At 47.3% G+C, this 16421-nt stretch overlaps 1 protein-coding gene across 3 annotated transcripts in view; it reads left to right on the forward strand.

The window, feature by feature from the left end:
* LOC129833453 (liprin-alpha-3-like) overlaps positions 1-16234 on the forward strand; it is a 33262-nt gene extending 17028 nt beyond the window's left edge. For all 3 annotated transcript variants that reach the window (XM_055898076.1, XM_055898074.1, XM_055898075.1), the window contains exons 12-32: positions 86-169; positions 620-751; positions 1010-1072; positions 1161-1243; positions 1568-1733; positions 1916-2112; positions 2418-2658; positions 3342-3475; positions 3573-3724; positions 3872-3968; positions 4124-4205; positions 4321-4521; positions 5295-5357; positions 9542-9568; positions 9742-9917; positions 10413-10510; positions 10768-10943; positions 12745-12813; positions 13007-13169; positions 14243-14306; positions 14608-16234. In XM_055898076.1, the coding sequence (XP_055754051.1) occupies positions 86-169; positions 620-751; positions 1010-1072; positions 1161-1243; positions 1568-1733; positions 1916-2112; positions 2418-2658; positions 3342-3475; positions 3573-3724; positions 3872-3968; positions 4124-4205; positions 4321-4521; positions 5295-5357; positions 9542-9568; positions 9742-9917; positions 10413-10510; positions 10768-10943; positions 12745-12813; positions 13007-13169; positions 14243-14295 (2457 nt within the window). In that variant the 3' untranslated portion in view covers positions 14296-14306; positions 14608-16234. The remainder of the gene's footprint in view (positions 1-85; positions 170-619; positions 752-1009; positions 1073-1160; positions 1244-1567; positions 1734-1915; positions 2113-2417; positions 2659-3341; positions 3476-3572; positions 3725-3871; positions 3969-4123; positions 4206-4320; positions 4522-5294; positions 5358-9541; positions 9569-9741; positions 9918-10412; positions 10511-10767; positions 10944-12744; positions 12814-13006; positions 13170-14242; positions 14307-14607) is intronic.
* Positions 16235-16421: the final 187 nt, after the last annotated feature.

The raw sequence follows: 16421 nt of genomic DNA on the forward strand, positions 1-16421 counted from the left end.
CCAAGGTTGCGCAGTCATAATTATGTTCTATCAACATTCTGACATGCTGCCTGTTTTGACTCCCCACCCTCCTCTTGCATCACAGGCTGAGGAGCGTCATGGTAACTTTGAGGAGCGACTGCGACAGATGGAGGCGCAACTAGAGGAGAAGAATCAGGAGTTACAGAGGGTGAGTCATGCTCGCTCTCCCTTTTTCTTTTTCTCCCTTTCACCTCCTCTTTCATACCATTCCTTTATCACTCTTTACTCTACAATGGCATACTAATTTTCTAAACCCTCTATTTGTCAGTCTGTATTCAGATCCCAATCTCCTTCTCTCTCACTCAGTCAAGCAGAAAGGTCGCTGTTAACTCTCCGCCCACCCTCTGTCCTTCCATTTTTCTATTTTACTCTCTCCCTGCCTCAGGGCAAGGGAGGCACACAGTTTCCCAACTGGAGAGGCCTTGTCCAAGATGGCAACAGGATCAACAGTAGAAACAATAACAGACATGAAAATACCTCACTATTTAGCTCCCTAATCTCTGTCTTTTCTCTTTCTCTTTCTCTTTCTCTCTCTCTCTCGCTCTCTCTCTCTCTCTCGCTCTCTCTCTCGCTCTCTTTCTCTCTCTCCTTTCCCTAGGCGAGGCAGAGGGAGAGGATGAATGATGAACACAACAAGCGTCTGTCTGACACGGTGGACAAGCTGCTGTCTGAGTCTAACGAAAGGCTTCAGCTCCATCTCAAGGAGAGGATGGCTGCCCTGGAGGACAAGGTACTACTTACCGGCCCACTCACACCCACTCACACGTCTTCACACTTAGCATAGTTCCCACTCAAAACTGTCAACACAATCCTCTTCATCCAGTTTCTATTCAAGACTGTTGTCACTTCAATATTAAACCCACTCTGGCTCTAAACAGCTACTATGGAATACAGTTCGGACCTCATGGCATTGATAATGTGTAATTACAGATATGTTGTTGTTATGCAGTAGACCTAATAAAGTGTTTTTTAATGGTGATCCTTTCAGAATGCTCTCTCTGAGGAACTTTCTAACATGAAGAAGATCCAGGATGACCTTCTAGCAAACAAGGTATATCAAGAGATAATTCAATTTTTACATACTTTAATTAAATATTTCAATTGTATTAACTTATTCTCTCTTTCTTTCCCTGTTTCAGGACCAGCTGATAGCCGAGCTGGAGAGGATTCAGCTGGAGTTGGACCAGCTCAGACTGAAACCCGGCGGGTCCTGCTATTCCAGGTCTCCCTCCCTTCCTCAACACACCTCCTACACGTCAACCTACACACCTCCAACACACCTCATACAGCTGCTGCCTATGAATGTGGCTGGCAGTATTGTAACCAAGTAGTATAAGTGGTTTGCAGTGTTATGTGCTTCCTATAACCTCTCTCCTAGTCTCAGTATAGGTCCAGGTGTGGCCTATACATATGGAGCAGAGAGGCTGGATGAATGTACATTCCAGTTATCTCTCCCACTCACTGTCTATATCAGTCTATCTTTCTCTTCTCCCTCTCTCTCTCTCTCTCCCCTCCCTCTCCCTCTCTCCCTCCCTACCTCTCTCAGGTCTCTCCCAGGCAGTGCTCTGGAGCTGAGGTACTCCCACGGGGGCGGCTCCCTCCCCACGGGCTCCACTGCTCACCTGGATCACTACGGTAACGCCAACACCGTGGCCGTGGTCAGGCGGACTCACCGCGGGCGCTGGAGCACAGCCCGGGAGGACACCAGCAAGGTCAGAGGTCACATGATCACATGATCACCTTTGACGTGTCTAATATTGATAATGATATAGTCACATTGATATAGTTGATATAGTCACAAGCATCACAGCCCAATAAACTGAGCCTTCTCTGTGTGTATGTGTGTGTGCATGCTTGCTTGCATGTGTGTTTGTGCGTGTGTGTATGTGTGCAGTACGGGGACTGGGACAGTGGGTCAGCGCTGCTGAGGACCGGGTTTGAGGGGGGTGTGGACCACGGTTGCTCTGACGATGAGGACGACAGAGAGACACTGTTTGGCTCGGAGCTGTTGTCTCCCAGCGGACAGACTGACGTCCAGACACTGGCCATCATGCTGCAGGAACAACTAGAGGCAATCAACAAGGAGATCAAGTAAGGGAGGTGGAGGAAGGGATGCAGGTAGAGAGGGTGCTGTGATTGTGTACAAGCAGTTTAGGTCAAATGCAGGTGGAGAAGATTCATCTGAGGTTTCTTTTCATTTTCTCATTCACGACCAACATTCAAGACCAACATTCAAGACCAACATTCATTAGTCTTCCGTCTGACATGCTACTAAATCTCCCGTCTTTCCCTCGTCTCCCCTTTTCACTTTCCTCTGTTTACCCTCTCTCTCTCCGACCCGTTTGTCTGTCTATCTCTCTCTCTCTCCCTCCCTCGCCCCACCCCCTCTCTGTCAGGCTGATCCAGGAAGAGAAGGAGAGTACAGAGTTGCGGGCGGAGGAGATCGAGAGCAGGGTTAGCAGTGTGGCTCTGGACGGTTCCCCCATCCCACCCTCCTCCCTGGGGAGGGACAGTATAGGACGCGGCTTCATCCCTCAATCCCTCACCTCCTCCACCCTGGCCTCCCCTTCTCCCCCCAGTTCTGGGGTCTCCACCCCTCGCCTGTCCCACTCCCCTCACCGCGAGACAGATAGACAGGTATAGCTGCTCTGTCTGTGTGTCGGTGTGTTGGGAATGTGTGAGTCTTTGTGTGTGTGTGTGTCAGTGGAGGCTGCTGCGGGGAGGACGGCTCATAATAATGTCTGGAACAGAGCGAATGAAATGGCATTAAACGAACACATTTTTGATAACATATTTACAGTATTTCACTTTTTAATGTGTATAGTATTGCTTACTAGGTGTTGTCTAATGAATGCTGTAACTACTCCCTCTTTAAATCAGGGTTTATTGGAAAAAGCTGTTCAAAAGAGGACATTGTATTATCATTTCTTTGTACTCCCTGACAAAGGCCATGCAGCCGAAACGCATCAGAGTTTTTCAACGTTGTTTCCATTGAACATGCCATACTAATAAAGGCATTTTAATTAATTATATGCAGAGTGCCTTGGTCCTCCTTTCTTTTTGATGACCCATTTACCCCTTTTACCAAAGAGCACCTTCTGTCTACCAAAATCTACTATTGTGTACTTGTACCCTTCCTCCTTTTTCTACATGGAAGCCATGTTTGGAAGTATTTGATATCATTCCACTCATTCGGCTCCAGCCATTACCACATCCTCCCCAATTAAGGGGTCACCAACCTCCTGTGGTGTGTGTACATGCGTGCGTACAGTATACATACTGTATAAGGCCCCTAAATGTGTTCCAACGTTACCCTCCAGAACAACAAAGAGGATGATCGGTCCCTTGCCCTTCTTGACTCCACCCCTCCACCCACCCCCCGAGCGCTGCGACTAGACAGGATGACCCTCACCCACCCAGGGGCCATGATGGACGACCCCAGGGAATTTCGCAGGTATGACAGCCAATCATCACAGAGGAAACCCTGTATTGCTCGTATGGTTTGTTCCTTCCCTGTTTCTCTTATTCCTTCTGTCTCTTCTGTCTCTCAGTCTGTCAGCAGACGGCAGCAGTTCCAACAGCAGTCAGGACTCTCTCCACAAAGCCAGTAAAAAGAAAAGCATCAAGTCTTCCATCGGCCGCCTTTTTGGGAAGAAGGAAAAGGGAAGGATGGGCCCGGCTGGGCGAGAGTCTGCCTCTCTGGGTGAGAGAGAATTGAAATTATACTCGAAAAACTACATATCCCATGACTTTGCTTTAAATGTGTTTGAACTGCAACAGGTCAAAGTCCACCTGGTGTTGACACCCATATTTGTAGTCTTTGTAACCCCTGACCCCTTGTGTCTCTCAGCCTCTACGCCTTCTGAGGACCTGGGTACTGGGGATTCTATGGGACTGACCAAGGGAAGCATGACAGGAACTGTTGACAACCGCCGCAGCAAAAGGAAGTGAGTCTCAGGGAATATCATCCTCCGATTCATTTCTCTCCTGAAGTCATTTCTCTTTCCACTCTCTGTTCCACTGCTTTTCTTCCACTCTTTCAGAAAGCACTTTTCCTTTTATGGTTATTAAACCTTTGTTTCCCCTGGTCTCTCTCTCCCAGACATGAGCTGCTGGAGGAGGCGTGTCGTCAGGGTCTTCCCTTTGCATCCTGGGATGGACCCACTGTGGTCTCCTGGCTAGAGGTAATCATAGATGTTTGATAGATAGATGGGAAACCTTTATAGCCATATAAACCCTCACGATCACTACATTCTAGCCAATCTGTTTCTAGCTCACCTCTTTCCCTCTCTACTCCAGCTGTGGGTGGGAATGCCAGCGTGGTACGTGGCAGCCTGTCGTGCCAACGTGAAGAGTGGCGCCATCATGGCCAACCTGTCTGACACAGAGATCCAGAGGGAGATTGGCATCAGTAACCCCCTGCACCGCCTCAAACTGAGACTGGCCATCCAGGAGATGGTGTCCCTCACCAGCCCATCTGCCCCGGCCAGCAATCGCTCTGTTAGTAGTCTCACTAGTACACACTCACAGAACACAAACCATGTAGGCACAATTATAGAGGTACACATGATACTATATTGATATACACACATATACGTACAGGTAACTGCCAAAAATAAAGGAAACACCAACATAAAGTGTCTTAATAGGGTGATGGGCCCCACGAGCCAGAACAGCTTCAATGCACCTTGGCATAGATTCTACACGTGTCTGAAACTCTATTGGACAGATGTGACACCATTCTTCTATGAGAAATTCCATTATTTGGTGTTTTGTTGATGGTGGTGGAAAACGCTGTTTCAGGCGCCACTCTAGAATCTTCCATATGTGTTCAATTGGGTTGAAATCTGGTGACTGAGACGGCCATGGCATATGGTTTACATCGTTTTCATGCTCATCAAACCATTCAGTGACCACTCGTGCCCGGTGGATGGGTGCATTGTCATCTTATGGGGGCATAGCCATGGTAGCCAAAATAATGGCCTGCCCAACATTTTTATACATGACCCTAAGCATAATGGGATTTGAATTGCTTAATTAACTCAGGAACCACACCTGTGTGGTAGCTAGCACCTGCTTTCAATATACTTTGTGTCCCTCATTTACTGAAGTGGTTCCATTATTTTGGCAGTTACCTGTATATGCACATTTACATTTATGTGCAGAGATTAACATACAAATGTTACATGCATTCACAGCAGACTCATCAACACACAAACAATTTAGTTTTTCTGACGATCATATTATCTTTCTTCCCTGTCTTGTGACCACAGTCGACCAGTAACGTGTGGATGACCCATGCTGAGATGGAGTCGTTAAACGCAGCCACCAAACCGGTAAGTATGTCCTGTTATGTTAATGTCTCAACATTTTCGAGACATTTAACATTGACGTTCATCTAACATTGACATATATCACAGGAGGTTGGTGGCACCTTAATTGAGGAGGACAGGCTCATAGTAATGGCTGGAACGGAATGAGTGGAATGGTATCAAATACATCAAACACATGGTTTCCATGTTAAATAACTGAAATACCTTATTTATCTAAGTATTCAGACCCTTTGCTATGAAACTCGAAATTGAGCTCAGGTGCATCCTGTTTCCATTGATCATCCTTGAGATGTTTCTACAACTTGATTGGAGTCCACCTATGGTAAATTCAATTGATTGGACATGATTTGGAAGGGCACACACCTGTCTATATAAGGTCCCACAGTTGTCAGAGCAAAAACCAAGCCATGAGGTTGAAGGAATTGTCTGTAGAGCTCCGAGACAGGATTGTGTCGAGGCACAGATCTGGGGAAGGGTACCAAAACATTTCTGCAGCATTGAAGGTCCCCAAGACCACAGTGGCCTCCATCATTATTAAATGGAAGAAGTTTGGAACTACCAAGAATCTTCCTAGAGTTGGCTGCCCGGCCAAACTGAGCAATGGTCCCTCTGACAGAGCTCCAGAGTTCCTCTGTGGAGATGGGAGAACCTTCCAGAAGGACAACCATTTCTGCAGAACTCCACCAATCAGGCCTTTATGGTAGAGTGGCCAGACGGAAGCCACTCCTCAGTAAAAGGCACATGACAGCCCACTTGGAGTTTGCCAAAAGGCACCTAAAGGACTTTCAGACCATGAGAAACAAGATTATCTGGTCTGATGAAACCAAGATTGAACTCTTTGGCCTGAATGCCAAGCTTCACGTCTGGAGGAAACCTGGCAACATCCCTACTGTGAAGCATGGTAGTGGCAGCATCATGCTATGGGGATGTTTTTCAGCAGCAGGGACTGGGAAACTAGTCAAGATCAAGGGAAAGATGAACAGAGCAAAGTACAGAGAGATCCATGATGAAGACCTGCACCAGAGCGCTCAGGACCTCAGACTGGGGTGAAGGTTCACCTTTCAACAGGATAACAACCCTAAGCACACAGCCAAGACAACGCAGGAGTGGCTTTGGGACAAGTCTCTGAATGTCTTCGAGTGGCCCAGCCAGAGAAGAATGTGAGAAACTCCCCAAATACAGGTGTGCCAAGCTTGTAGCGTCATAACCATGAAGACTTGAGGCTGTAATCACTGCCAAAGGTGTCTGAATACTTACAGTGGGGCAAAAAAGTATTTAGTCAGCCACCAATTGTGCAAGTTCTCCCACTTAAAAAGATGAGAGAAGCCTGTAATTTTCATCATAGGTACACTTCAACTATGACAGACAAAATTAGGAAAAAAAATCCAGAAAATCACATTGTAGGATTTTTAATGAATTTATTTGCAAATTATGGTGGAAAATAAGTATTTGGTCACCTACAAATAAGCAAGATTTCTGGCTCTCACAGACCTGTAACTTCTTCTTTAAGAGGCTCCTCTGTCCTCCACTCGTTACCTGTATTAATGGCACCTGTTTGAACTTGTTATCAGTATAAAAGACACCTGTCCACACCTGTCCGCGTCCTTGAGTGGCAGCTCATGACTGAGTGGCAGCTCATGACTGTAGGGCAGCTCATGACTGTAGGGCAGCTCATGACTGTAGGGCAGCTCATGACTGTAGGGCAGCTCATGACTGTCTGACGGCTCTGGACGCTCATGGCTGGCTGACGGCTCTGGACGCTCATGGCTGGCTGACGGCTCTGGCAGATCCTGTCTGGCTGGCTGCTCTGGCAGATCCTGCCTGGTTGGCTGCTCTGGCAGATCCTGTCTGGTTGGCGGCTCTGGCAGATCCTGTCTGGTTGGCGGCTCTGGCAGATCCTGTCTGGTTGGCGGCTCTGGCAGATCCTGACTGACAAATGGCTCTAGCGGCTCCTGACTGACTAACGGCTCTAACGGCTCGGGACAGACGGGCGGCTCTAATGGCTCGGGACAGACGGGCGGCTCAGACGGCGCTGGGGAGACGGATGGCTCAGACGGCGCTGGGGAGACGGATGGCTCAGACGGCGCTGGGGAGACGGATGGTTCAGACGGCGCTGGGGAGACGGATGGCTCAGACGGCGCTGGGGAGACGGATGGCTCTGGCCGGATGAGGCGCACTGTAGGCCTGGTGCGTGGTGCCGGAACTGGAGGCACCGGGCTAAGGACACGCACCTTCAGGCTAGTGCGGGGAACAACAACAGGGCACACTGGACTCTCAATGCGCACTATAGGCCTGGTGCGTGGTACCGGAACTGGTGGTACTGAGCTGGGGCGGGAAGGTGGCGCCGGATATACCGGACCGTGTAAGCGTACTGGCTCCCTTGAGCACTGAGCCTGCCCAACCTTACCTGGTTGTATGCTCCCCGTCGCCTGACCAGTGCGGGGAGGTGGAATAACCCGTACCGGGCTATGTAGGCGAACCGGGGACACCATGCGTAAGGCTGGTGCCATGTAAGCCGGCCCAAGGAGACGTACTGGTGGCCAGATATGTAGAGCCGGCTTCATGGCACTTGGCTCAATGCTCAATCTAGCCCTACCAGTGCGGGGAGGTGGAATAACCCGCACCGGGCTATGCACACGTACAGGAGACACCGTGCGCTCTACTGCGTAACACGGTGTCTGCCCGTACTCCCGCTCTCCACGGTAAGCCCGGGAAGTGGGCGCAGGTCTCCTACCTGGCCTCGACCCACTACCTCTTAGCCACCCCCCAAGAAATTTTAGGGTAGTACTCACGGGCTTTTCGGGCTTCCGTGCTAGACTCGTCCCCTCATAAGCCGGTTCCTCTCTCCGGTTTCCTCCGCTCTCCGAGCTGCCTCCAGCTGTTCCCATGGGAGGCGATACTTTCCAGCCAGGATCTCCTCCCATGTGTAGCAACCCTTACCGTCCAAAACATCCTCCCATGTCCATTCCTCCTTCTTGCGCTGTCGTTGCTGTCCGTTAACCCGCTGCTTGATCTGGGTTTGGTGGGTGGTTCTGTATTCGACCAACGTGCAGCGGGTTGTGCATACATAATGATTTATTAACACAAAGACGAAACACGAAAACAAACACTTGGAAGGATACAAAATAACAAACCGACCTAAACAGACTTAAACTAAAGAACTTACATGTAACACGAAGAACGCACGGACAGGGAAAACAGACTACACAAAAACCGAACAAACATACCGAAACAGTCCCGTGTGGCGCAACATACACAGACACGGAAGACAACCACTCACAACGAACACTGTGAAACAACCTACCTTAATATGACTCTCAATTAGAGGAAACGCCAAACACCTGCCTCTAATTGAGAGCCATACCAGGCAACCCTTAAACCAACATAGAAACAGAAAACATAGACTACCCACCCAAATTCACGCCCTGACAAATTAAACACATACCAAAACAACAGAAAACAGGTCAGGAACGTGACAGGCTGACTAAATACTTTTTTGCCCCACTGTATGTAAATGTGATATTTCAGTTTTTTATTTGTAATAAATTTGCAAACATTTCTAAAAACCTGTTTTGATTTGTCATTATGGGGTACTGTGTGTAGATTGATGAGGGAAAAAAACTACTTAGAATAGAATAACTCTGTAACGTAACAAAATGTGGAAAAGGTCAAGGGGTCTGACTACTTTCTGAATGCACTGTACATATATATTGCTCTACAGTTATAACTTATACTGCTCAGTTAGGAGTCAAACTCTTCTTCTCTCTCCCTCTGACCCTCTCTCTCTCATTCTCTCTCTCTCTCTCTCTCTCTCTCATTCTCTCTGTCTCTCTCTCTCTCTCTCTCTCTCTCTCTCTCTCTCTCTCTCTCTCTCTCTCTCTCTCTCTCTGAGTTTGTGGGACTACTAGGCCTTGGTGTTGATCATCTTCTTCTCTCCCTCTAGTTTCTGTTTCTGTGTAAACTGCTTCACACTAATGACCCGTTCACTAAACTGCTTCACACTAATGACCCGTTCACTAACACACTGTTCCTCCCTCTTCTCCTTCCTGTTTACTCTCTTCTCCCCTCCTCCCTCTGCTTTTCCTCCATCCATCTGTCTTGCCTGCTCCACCTATCCTGCTCTGCCTCTGTTCTCTCGCTCTTTCTGCCCATGTCTCTCTCTCTCCTGTCTATCTGCTGCATCTAAGGAGCTGAAAGAGATTAGCTGGGATCAGGTAAGGAATGGAAGCACTGTATTAAATGGCATCAACATATAACACACTAATCACACTATTGTATGTGGCCATTGAAAAACAAATGATTAATACAGAAAAGTACTATAAGTAATAATCAAACTACAACTGAAACAAATGAGACACTAGTGAAGGAGTCCTCTTCTGCATCTCAGATCCTGGCCTATGGGGATATGAACCATGAGTGGGTGGGTAATGACTGGCTGCCCAGCCTGGGTCTGCCCCAGTACCGCTCCTACTTCATGGAGTCCCTGGTGGACGCCCGCATGCTGGACCACCTGACCAAGAAGGAGCTGAGGGGACAGCTCAAAATGGTGGACAGCTTCCATAGGTACGTATGGCCTGCTCTCGTCTGTCTGTCTCTCGCTCTCGCTCTCTCTCTTTCTGTTGCTGTTATTAACCTCGGCACCTGGGTGGGTAGGCGTTTTCTGCCTCCAGGGGGTGGTGAAAAGCAAATAGACAAATTCCAGTTCCTGCAAATGTACAATGAATTCTTCTTCTGCAACTGTTTTCCACTCCCACTTCACTCACTGACTTTCCTTTTCTGTCCGTCATTCTTTCTCTCCCTTCCTCTGTTGACACACTAGCTCTCTCTCTCTGGTGTGTGAGTGTGTGTGTTCGTGGCATGGGAAACGTGCAGGTGTTGAAGGATATGTTGAAAGATTTCCTGCTGTTGAGACACTCTCACTCTGCAGGTGTGTCTCCAGGCCTTCTCAGGGTCAAAGACACCGGAGTGCTCAAATACTTTCTCTGAGTACAGGTGAGAGTCAGTCGCCATGCCCTCTATTAACCGCCTGACCTTTTGACCTCTCTTGACCTTTCTCAGGGTTAGTTTGCATTATGGCATAATGTGCCTGAAGCGCTTGAACTACGACCGCAAAGAGCTAGAGAGGAGGAGAGAAGACAGCCAGCACCAGAACAAAGGTGTGTTCCTCCTCTCTGACATTAAATCCTTTGTTCCAATTTAGTGCTTCTCATCCATCCATCCAACCCTCCATTCAGTAACAATCAAAGCCTCGGTTGATGGTTAGTAGAATCAGGTGTTTCACTGCTTGGCTTGAGCAAAAGTCTGCCCCCACATTGGCCCTGTCAGTGTAAGATCCAGTCACCCTGTGGGTTTCTTTGAGTGAGAATCAGGTGTTTTCTGACAGATGTCTTCGTTCCGCTACCCCTCTGTGTAGTTGTGATGGTGTGGTCCAACGAGCGTGTGATGTGCTGGGTTCAGAACATCGGGCTGAAGGAGTACGCTGATAACCTGACGGAGAGCGGGGTCCATGGGGCCCTCCTGGCTCTGGACGACACCTTCGACTACAACGACTTGGCCCTGCTGCTGCAGATACCCAATCAGAACACACAGGTACACCCATCTAACCAATCAGAATACACAGGCATGCGCACGCCTCACCCTACCCACTAATCAGAAGTGATTAAATGCCTTCCCCTGCTCAGATGTTGCATGCAACAACCGATGGTTATGTGCCACGTCCTCGACTGTGTCGCCGGGACCAGATTGCTATAACATATGATGTGGTTAGCAGATACTTCAAAATAAAATAAAAGTTTATTGGTCACGTACACAGATTTGCAGATGTTATCGCAGGTGCAGCGAAATGATTTTCACACTTAACATACCTACCCAGGCATTGTAATATATGTCATGCGTCAGCAACGCCTGGACAGAGAAACGCGTCCATAAACTGGATTCTGTATCTCAGCAACATCGTCCCCAGGCTAACTGCTGGCTGGTAGATGACAGTTGTATCTCAGTAACAGTGTCCCCAGGCTAACTGCTGGCTGGTGGATGACAGTTGTATCTCAGTAACATCGTCCCCAGGCTAACTGCTGGCTGGTGGATGACAGTTGTATCTCAGTAACAGTGTCCCCAGGCTAACTGCTGGCTGGTGGATGACAGTTGTATCTCAGTAACAGTGTCCCCAGGCTAACTGCTGGCTGGTAGATGACAGTTGTATCTCAGTAACAGTGTCCCCAGGCTAACTGCTGGCTGGTGGATGACAGTTGTATCTCAGTAACAGTGTCCCCAGGCTAACTGCTGGCTGGTGGATGACAGTTGTATCTCAGTAACAGTGTCCCCAGGCTAACTGCTGGCTGGTAGATGACAGTTGTATCTCAGTAACAGTGTCCCCAGGCTAATTGCTGGCTGGTAGATGACAGTTGTATCTCAGTAACAGTGTCCCCAGGCTAACTGCTGGCTGGTGGATGACAGTTGTATCTCAGTAACAGTGTCCCCAGGCTAACTGCTGGCTGGTGGATGACAGTTGTATCTCAGTAACAGCGTCCCCAGGCTAACTGCTGGCTGGTGGATGACAGTTGTATCTCAGTAACAGTGTCCCCAGGCTAACTGCTGGCTGGTGGATGACAGTTGTATCTCAGTAACAGTGTCCCCAGGCTAACTGCTGGCTGGTGGATGACAGTTGTATCTCAGTAACAGTGTCCCCAGGCTAACTGCTGACTGGTATATGACAGTTGTATCTCAGTAACAGTGTCCCCAGGCTAACTGCTGGCTGGTAGATGACAGTTGTATCTCAGTAACAGTGTCCCCAGGCTAACTGTTGGCTGGTGGATGACAGTTGTATCTCAGTAACAGTGTCCCCAGGCTAACTGCTGGCTGGTGGATGACAGTTGTATCTCAGTAACATCGTCCCCAGGCTAACTGCTGGCTGGTAGATGACAGTTGTATCTCAGTAACATCGTCCCCAGGCTAACTGCTGGTTGGTGGATGACAGTTGTATCTCAGTAACAGTGTCCCCAGGCTAACTGCTGGCTGGTGGATGACAGTTGTATCTCAGTAACATCGTCCCCAGGCTAACTGCTGGCTGGTGGATGACAGTTGTATCTCAGTAACAGTGTCCCCAGGCTAACTGCTGGCTGGTGGATGACAGTTGTATCTCAGTAGCAGTGTCCCCAGGCTAACTGCTGGCTGGTAGATGACAGTTGTATCTCAGTAACAGTGTCCCCAGGCTAACTGCTGGCTGGTGGATGACAGTTGTATCTCAGTAACAGTGTCCCCAGGCTAACTGCTGGCTGGTGGATGACAGTTGTATCTCAGGCATGCAGGTGAAACTGTTAGTAGTGTATATCAAATTAAATGACTAGCCTGATTCTAATCTGTACTCCCCCCTCCCACATCTCTCCTCTAGGCCAGACAACTCCTAGAGAAGGAATACAACTCCCTCATCTCTATGGGAACAGAGAGAAGACCAGATGAGGTATTAAAGAACACAGTACGCTTAGTTCAGAAACTATGTGAAGACCGCATTTTCCACCTCATACAAGTCATTCTTTGTAACTTGACAGTTTGACAATGTTGACAGACATAACCTTTTTTTCTTTATTTCTCTCTCTCCCCTCCCCCCTCTTCTCTCCTCATTTCCCCCCTTCTCTCTACCCCCCCTCCATTAGGATGGGACTAAGACGTTCACCCGCTCCCCTTCCTGGAGGAAGATGTTCAGGGAGAAGGACCTTAGGGGGGTGACCTCGGACTCATCGGAGAACCTGCCTGCTAACTTCCGTGCCTCCGCCATCTCCACGCCCTCCGTGACCCTGAGAAAGGTTCAGAGTGACGGTGAGAAGGATGACCTCTCCCCCTAACCTCTGACCCCTCCCTTTGGCCACACTCTCAGATTCCTATTTGTTACGCTTCTTACACCTCCAGGGCTATTCTTCTATTATCACTCAGAAGGTCACGCTTTGGACAATTTATGACCCCTTAAAACCCTGGATAACACATATTTACTATGGGCTAGTCATACTAATTTATTAATTGAGAAAAACAACTAAATTTGTCTTGAAGTGGTTTGCATGTTACGTAAGAGAAGAAATGTAAGACCAGTGTCACATGCGGGTATGTTCCGATGTACCCCATTCATAGAAACGTACTAACTTTTGCGATTGATGATAGTATTTTCTGTCTGGGGAAGTTTTGTTAAAAGCCCTGACGCTTGCTCTAAACGTTAACACGCATCGCTTGCGGTACAGTTTTGGAAACATAAGGAACTTGTCTTTTATATCAGCGAGAAATAATTTTCTAAAAACAAAAGGTTAAATTACTACACACATTTATAGGGTTCCCACACGGCCATATTTCCAATGTTACAGCGCTTGACAGAGAAGACTGAGTAGACTACCTGTGCTAATTAGCATTCGGCGTCTCAGAACGACTGTGTGTAAAAGGAAGACGGACGCCACAAACGTGTTGTCACTGAAAGATACTGTCGGCTCAACTGTTTTAAAACCAGTTAAAATAGTCTAGAGTAAGTGTAAATTTTGCATTTGTGAAATAATTTTGATGTGACATGAAAGTAGAGGCGTTGTGTTTCTAAAATCTTATCACAATTGAGAGTCGAATCACGTTTAGATTAAGTATTTTTCCTATAAACAGAACATGTAAGGTCCTAGGACTATAAGGAGTAACATTAGGCTCCTTTAGTCCATTATTGGGCTAGTTCCAACACTGATGGCATTAGCTTGGATATTCATATGCAAAACCTCCAGTGCCTCGCTCCTACAGGACACAGCAGGTTTAGAGGGCAAGACTACCACAATTTCCTCCTCCCACAACTTTATAATAGTACATCATGGAAAAGTTCAATGCAATTTAGTCGTTATTTTGATCATTTCTCTCTCCTTCTCTCTTAGTGAACTCTGGGCCTCGCGGTGAGGCAGCCTCAGTCAGGACATACTCTTGCTGAAAGACACGGAGGTGAGAAGCCCTCAACCAGCACATTAAACGCATGTAGTAGCTAGTTAGAGTTCTCTCATGGTTTGATTTGCAACAAAACCTTCAGGCATGCCAGATAGCTTGCATGTGTACATATTGAAGTGGTTTGACTTGTTTTCAAGCTACATTGTTTGTTGTGGTGCTGTGTTCTGAGCTTTGGTTATATCATTGTTTGTGGGTGAGGTCTATAGCGGTGGGCTTGGTTCATTGTTTGGTGGGGATTTGGTTTGAGTGAAGTCAGGAGGACAGTGGTGTGTGTGAGTAATCCTGTGTTTCTCCTCAGGGCCATGGTGACTGGATCCCGACTGGACTGCCCTCCTCTCATTCATTCACAGGAGGGGAAAGCAGCAGAAAAGCAATGAATATATACATTTATTAAATATAAATCTATTGGTCTGACCATTCTGCAATAACAGAGATAAAGAAGAAATGACGAAGATGGAGAAACAACAAAGGGAAAATGAAATATTGAGAGGATATATACTGTACGTACATGGATAGAAGGGTAGGATGAGGCAGGACGACTGTTTTATCTCTCTCTTTGTTCTGTCTCAATATGTGATTGTGCGATGTGGAGTTGTGCGCTGAGGAGGAGGAGACTGATATCCAATGTCACCCATTGAACTCTCTATCTGTTAGCTTCTATGGTGCTGTCAGGGGTTCTCCTAAGTTGGTTAGAGTGCTGCAGTAAAACCATGTCCCCATTCAGGCTGCCATCTTGGCTCCAGCCACATCAGAGGGGCAGCAAGCCGCTCCTCTACTCATGGTTTATCCATTGGCACCTGGAAAGCTGAGAGGCTCTAGGCTCTAGTGTAATCTCTTTTGAATGGAATCTATTGTGGAGATCAAAGCCCGGGCCACAGCAGCAAGGATACGATGGGATGGGGGGCCACAGCAGCAAGGATACGATGGGATGGGGGGCCACAGCAGCAAGGATACGATGGGATGGGGGGCCACAGCAGCGGGGATACAATGGGATGGGGGGCCACAGCAGAGAGGATACGATGGGATGGGGGGGCCACAGCAGCGGAGATACGATGGGATGGGGGGCCACACAGGCATTGTGTTAAATGGCTGTGATGTCATTTAGTCATTTGTAGGTATCCACTAAAGCCAGTTAAATTAGAGTGGGGGGACATGTTGTTGAGGCCAGGTTACATACTGCAGGTCTAGTACAAAGCCCAGGGTAATGGCTTTCTAGATGTGGTGGACTTTACGGCTCTCATCATCAGCTCAGGTTCATTGGGTGGCCCTGAAAGACGAGGGGAAAGATGGAGGTGTGACGAAGGCGAGATAAAACAGTCAAAGTGACCAGAAGAAAAGAGGATGGAGACGATTCATTTACTGCACGCAAGCCATAACAGAAACCAAGGGAGGAAGGATGATAAGCAGATCCAGGAAGAGAGAAGAAGAGACCGTTGGAAGTCAAGAAAAACCTTTAGCTTCTGTGTTACGATGCATGTCAAACAACCAAGATGACAACGAAGTCAACTTTGGGGGGGTGAAGATGATACACATATATCTGTAGAAATCATCTAACCTATGAGGATGAAAGCCTGGGGAACAATTTGTAAAATGTGTGTATTTTTATTTTTATGTTTTTATGATAACTATATTTATTTTCGTTATGTAATAATGTATTGAATAATTGTATGTACATGTTCATTTAATACTTAATTCTTACTAATTTAATTTGACTTAATTTGAAAAGTAAATATGAAACATTAAAAATGGTCATTAAAATATGCTACTGTATGTGTACATTTTGAAAACAAATTGTGTTATGATTGAAAAAAATAAATGAATGATGAAGATGATAATACAAATTGAAAATAACACCTGCAAAATAAACAGTGATGAAGATGGTGGTGATAAAAAGACAAAATAAAGGGGACTCGTGGTACTACACATCCCAATGTGTGTGTTCTCACTTTGTGTACCTGGGGTTGGCACGTGTGTAGACAACAGGAGAGTGTGTAAGGGGAGAAGAGGCAGTGGTTTGTGTATTTGTGAGAAGCATGTTCAGCATGTATATACTGTATGTGTATATGACAAAAAGAGACACAACACACACCGACAGATCACACCATTGACACT

The sequence above is a fragment of the Salvelinus fontinalis genome, chromosome 34 (assembly GCF_029448725.1).
Source record: "Salvelinus fontinalis isolate EN_2023a chromosome 34, ASM2944872v1, whole genome shotgun sequence".
Taxonomy (NCBI): Eukaryota; Metazoa; Chordata; class Actinopteri; order Salmoniformes; family Salmonidae; genus Salvelinus; species Salvelinus fontinalis.